General features: G+C 32.3%; 1 protein-coding gene and 1 non-coding gene across 2 annotated transcripts; both read left to right on the top strand.

The window, feature by feature from the left end:
- LOC131648153 (glutaredoxin-C9-like) lies at positions 1-654 on the top strand. Its single transcript, XM_058917939.1, has one exon. The coding sequence runs from the start codon at positions 70-72 to the stop codon at positions 487-489; it is 420 nt and encodes a 139-aa protein (XP_058773922.1). The 5' UTR covers positions 1-69; the 3' UTR covers positions 490-654.
- A 3452-nt stretch (positions 655-4106) lies between these two features.
- Positions 4107-4180, top strand: TRNAI-AAU (transfer RNA isoleucine (anticodon AAU)). Its single transcript has one exon. It is a non-coding gene; the product is annotated as a tRNA-Ile (tRNA).
- The last annotated feature ends 1924 nt before the right edge of the window (positions 4181-6104 follow it).

Genomic DNA, 6104 nt, shown 5'->3' with positions numbered 1-6104 from the left:
ACATTCTCTTCTTCATAATCTCCATAACCAACCCATTCTTTCTTTCTCAAAACTCACATCACCATCATCATGCATCAAGCAATTCCTTACATGTCACTTCACAATAACTACAACTTTGGTAATATTAATGAAAAATATTGTTATAACAAGAAGAAGGAGGAGAAGGTGAATCGTCTTTCTATGCTGAAAATGGTTTCTGAGAAAGCTGTGATAGTCATTGGAAGACACGGTTGCTGCATGACTCATGTGGTGAAACGTCTTCTACAGAGTCTAGGTGTTAACCCTGGGATTCATGAGGTGGAGGAAGAGAAAGATGAAGTGCGTGTTGCTAAAGAATTGGAATCCATGATTGAAGGGAAAGATAATGTGCAGTTTCCGATGGTGTTTATAGGTGGTAAGTTGTTTGGTGGATTGGATCGTGTTATGGCTACTCATATTTCTGGTGAATTGGTCCCGTTGCTTAAACAAGCTGGAGCTTTGTGGCTATGATCATCATTGTTTTCTTGTTTTTGATTAATTAATACTCTATTTAGTTGAAGAAAACAAGTATAGTATTGACTTAGTCTTCAATTTGGCTAGCTAATTTCAGGATGTAAATTTGTAATATTGTTTTAGTTAATTAAAAATGCCGCCGCCAATGTTCACGATTGCTCATATTCTAGAATGTTTGATTTTAAATTGGTTGATTCCTCTTCATACATTATGGAATAAGGAGGGGTGTATATGGGTTGGATTGGACCGGGTTTGACCTAATCTGTTATCCTAGTCGTTCAAACTTCAATGGTTTGTGTCTGCCGTCTAACCCGCAATTTAATTATCAAAATCAACCTCAACCGATCCGTTCAATTATGAGTTCGGTTGAGTTGGATTCGTAGATTGTGTTTCAAATTAAAAAATAATAATTTATTTCAATTTAAAAATATTATAACAGAATCAATACATTTATACTCGTTTCTAACACACAAAATTGATGAAGTACATCATATAATATCTAATAATATTCATTAATATGACATAAAATTGGATAATACTATAAAATTCCACAAGACACATTATTTTTATAAAATACATAAGTTGGAAATGATACAAAAGAAAATAAGAAACAACATCTAGTCTTAGAATTACGTAAACTCATTGCTCTAATATTATTATTAGTATTATTAGTAGAGAATAAAGTTTTTTTTAAAAATTATAGTTAGTACTGAGATAATAATTTTATATTTTTATTTTAAATAATAATAAAAACAAGAAATTATTAATGTCATATTAATGGATTGGGTCAACGGGCGCGGGTTGTAATACTCAAACCCGATACCCGAACAAAAAATTTATGGATTGTTGCGGGGTGGGTTGGATATACCCGTAAATGAACGAGTTCGGGTAATTTATGAATTGGTTCGATTTGGATTAACGGTTTCGCGGATCGACCCACACCTATGAACACCCCTAGGAATAAGGGTGTCTTGACTTTAATGAGAACAAAGAGGATTTCATATAAAAATCGACAAACCATTAAGAAACAATGTTGTAGGTGATGTTTAATCAATTGAGTCTAATAATGTTACAATCAAACTTTGTCATACACGTCTAGGTTATCTCAATGAGCGTGGGAAGACGGAACTTTATAAGCGAAATTTATTAAAGGGTGTTCGTAGTTGTAAGATAGATTTGTACAAGAATTGAGTATTTGGGAAACAATGTCATGTTCGGTTCAATATCAGAAAAGCCCAAAACACAAGAAATTCAAACTATATACATTTTGATGTATGGGAGCATACAAAAGAAGTTTCCATGTGTGGTTCCAAGTATTTTTTTACTTTCATAGATAATTTTTCATGCATGACTGTGTGTATTTCTTGAAGCAGAAATATGAAATCTTTATCAAATTCAAGTTGCTTGTAGAGGTAGAGAATCAAACAAGCAGAAAAAAATCAAGTATTTCCAATCAAATAATGGGACAAAGTAAAATGATTTGAACTTCAAAAGGTTCTATAGAGAACACGACATCCAAGAGAATTTCTAAGTTTGTAAAACACCACAAAAAATGACGTGGCATAAAGGATGGATATGTCTCTAATTGAAAAGGGCAAGACACCTTTTGTTAAATGTTGGAGTATCAAAAGATTTCTGGATAAAGGCAGTTAACATGGCGTGATATCTTATCAATAAGTCACTATAGGCTTCGTTGGAGGGGAAGGTTGTAGAAGGGGTATGAATAGGCAATCCTATTGATCTTAACAATTTAAGGATTTTTGGGTGTCTAGCTTATGTGCATATATCCATTTAAGATAGATCCAAACTTGATCCAAAGTCGAAGTAGTGCATCATTGTCGGTTACACAAAGTATGTGAAGGGGTTCAAGTTATGAGATCCAATTAATAAGAAAATGGTAATCAACAGAGATGTTATTTTGTTTTATGAGCAGTTACTATTGAAGCATTTAGTTGCAACAAATTTGTTAATATCCAAAGAGAAACTTCTTGCAAATAGGTAATTCAGGTGGATAATGATATGCCACCGATGAACAATATGCAGGTAGTGCTTTAACCACAAAAGGAACCAGGCATTGATATTGAAATTAACCATGAACCTATAGATTTAAGTGGATTACATTATTATATTCTTATAAATGGTAGAAATAATTGTTCAACCAACCATTCGAAATATATAAATATGAAAACTTGGTAGCCTATCCACTTTAAACTAGTCCTAGAGACCATTTCATTTTTCGAGTGGCAATAACTAGTCAGAAGAAATATAAGTGGATAAGTGCAATGGTGGAAGATATAGAGTTCTTGATAAAAACACAGTGAGAGCCTGTTCAACATCCTAAGGGGGGAAAGGGACATCCGTTCTAAGTGAATGTTCAAAAGAAAATAGATGTAACCGAAAAAAGGGAAAATTCATGACTCGTCTTGTAGCTAAGGGATACTCATAGCAGATGAGGATTGCCTACGATTATTTTTTCTCTCTGGTCGTAAAACATACTTCTATCATAGAGATGTTAACCTTGGTAGTTCGACGGGACATGCATTTGGAGCATATGCATTTAGAGATGTTACACTCAAAGTTTATAGTTGAGAGCCAAAATAGTGGGTCCTTGATTCAAGGTTGAAGATGATTGGTTATCTGAAAAAATATAACCCAACTTTAAATACAACTCATGAAATAAACATTCTATGAAGTTTTTCTATAGGCTTGACTTAGTAAATAAGGTATCTATTAAGTAAATAACACTCAAGGTTTTTCTAGATTCGTGAAAATATGGATTCGCACTCATGTATGTACGAATGTGTTTTGGAGAGAAAAGGAAAGAATGATTTTATATGTATTAGAGGTAAGGCACAAAATAGGTGAAAATTAAACAATTGATTTGAGTCATATGCTAGAATAATGTTTTAATCATGTGAAAGATAGAATTGAATCATGGTGATAGAATATGAAATAGCTTGTTTGATTCAAATCATGATTTGAATTTTGAACCATGTGATTCAAATAAAGCAATTACATGATTCAAATCACACAACGTGATGTGATTTTCAAAAGAATATACTTAGTCATGATTCGAATCATCCATAGATATGTGATTTACATCAAGGTGTCTTTGATCCAAACCATGCATCTCATTAATTTAAATCACATTTACAACCCAAAAATTAAAATTTCATTTTTACTCTTGATTCAAATTAGTCAAAATTGTAATTCGAGCCAAGCTTAAAAACAACTTTTATTAATACTTCTAGGGCCTTTTAGATGAAGTATGTGTGGTTCTAAATGTTGTCCATCTCTGTGATGAGGATGAAAGTTACTACTATAATGGAGACGACTAAATAGACGAACAAAGTCAACCCAGTCATTGGCCTCGATGGAACCATGGGTTTAGAGAAGACAAGCTTTAGCTAAGCAAATGCCTATACACATTATGGTGTCTAGTCAAATTGTACCTTCATCGTGCTAATAACACAATAAACTAAAAGTAATTACTGAAGTTGTTGATTGTAAATATAAAGACGTTTATACAGTCTTTTTTAAGCATGAGTTGCATGACTCTATCATTCATTTATTTGGTTTGTACAAAATAACAAAAAACCAAATAAAAAACAGATGGCCCATTAGCTCAGTTGGTTAGAGCGTCGTGCTAATAACGCGAAGGTCGCAGGTTCGAGACCTGCATGGGCCATATTTTTAATCTTATTTAAAAAGGTCCATACATCAAATAATGTGGTTGATATGTTCAGGACCGGTCTTGAATTTTTAGAGGCCCGAGACAAATAATAAAAATAAACCCTAATAAATTATACTTAAATAAATTAAAATAAAATTATAAGGTTACAATAAATAACCATCGAGAATAAAATTTGATTTAAGATCTCATTATAAATTTCCATTGATTATATAAAAATTATTTTATAATTAAAATTTTTGTTGCCTTATTGACACGTATGTTGTGAGTGGATCCTTTTAATCTATTGTAAAAAATAATAATAATAATTAAAGCTTTGGTTGGAGTTAAATTTTGAACCGCTAACATTCAACTTTTAAAAAAGTGAAACGCTATTTGTACACTAATAGTAACATCTACACCGTATAATAATACGGTTTGGTTTTTCTAAAATGCTTAATTATTATTTTTTATTTTTCTTACACAGATAATTGCATGGGCCATGTGTTATTGGATACGGTGTATCATTTAGTGTTAGATTTTGGTGTAAGTATAGCAAGTCTCTTTAAAAAAGGACTTATCTGTTGGGCTAAACACTATGATTTATTTATTAATTTCGCTAACAAATACATATTTTAGTATCACTATTATAATTTCTAAACTATACCTAAAAGTGAGACCCCCATTATTTTGAAGTCCTGGAGTGTGGGTCTGCTTGCCAAGGCTCAGGACCGATCCTGGATATGTTGACAAAGTCATTCATCAATGATAAATTCAAGTGTTGTTTGGACTTGTTACAATTTTCTTAGTGTCAAGTACGAAGTATACCTCTCCAATTACCATGATGTGATCGTCATGCATAAAATCTTCATAGGAGTTTGATATTTTCTAAGGTGGATATTGTTGAATATAACTCATATAGTAATGACATAAGGATTTCAATATCAACAAGATATTCAATTGTGACTTCCAAGCAGATAAGATGTTGTATTATTTATATATTAATAGTGTTGAGCACGACTCATATTTTTGTAGACACTAAAGGGAGGTAAGGGAAAAGAGCCCCTACCCTTACGTTTGGCCAAAATGTGTTTTAAGCTTAGCTGTTTATTGTGAAAAGATGACTTAGGATATGGGAGCGATAACTCTAGTATAATTTTAGAGTATTGTTGAAAATTGAGTCGTAATATTATATATATTACTTATAACACTGTAAAAAACGACGAACCAAAGAACCATGATAGTTAACTAAAAATTTTGAACTTAGTGGTAATTAAGCAGGACATGACAACTAAAATGACAACAATAAAAGCATATTAATAATTGAACTAGCATGACCCACATTCTTGAGCAATAAATACTTGTTGGCTACACTTAGAGCTGTTATCGGTCCGGTCCGGATATTTGTTATCCCGAGAACCGGACCGAAATAGTAATCGGGTAAATTCGGATCGGACCGAAACAATGATGGAACATCTTTTTGACCGAAACTGAACCATTACTTCAGATATCCGAAAAAAGTATCCAATAAATATCTAATATAATATCCATTTTTAGTATCAGATAAAAAATTATTCATTCCCAGACTGAGTAACATTTCGGCCGATTTATTAGTCTGGTTCTACCGGGCCGGTTTCCGGTCCGATTCTCGGATAAAGAAGTCCAAAAACAGCCCTAGCTACACTACACTACCGTAGCAATGGACTGCTTGGTTAGCAGATAGTTTTCATTCCTCATTTATAAACTATTTTGCTTTTCAAAATGTATATTTAATGTGAGACTTTATTTTAGGGTCCTACTAACCAGTGCCCTCAGGGCAATGGTTAAGCATTTTAAAAAAAGAAAATATTTTATTGAAAATTTAATATTTTAATTTTCAAGACATTAAATACGCAGATTATAGAAATAAAATTTACTAATTTAAAGTCTTAACCATTGCCCT

The sequence above is a fragment of the Vicia villosa genome, linkage group LG2, assembly GCF_029867415.1.
Source record: "Vicia villosa cultivar HV-30 ecotype Madison, WI linkage group LG2, Vvil1.0, whole genome shotgun sequence".
In the NCBI taxonomy this organism is placed as follows: Eukaryota; Viridiplantae; Streptophyta; class Magnoliopsida; order Fabales; family Fabaceae; genus Vicia; species Vicia villosa.
This window is presented reverse-complemented; position numbering and strand designations above follow the sequence as displayed.

Coding starts and splice junctions, on each gene's coding strand:
- LOC131648153 (XM_058917939.1), top strand. CDS start 70: ATGCATCAAGCAATTCCTTACATGTCACTTCACAATAACTACAACTTT.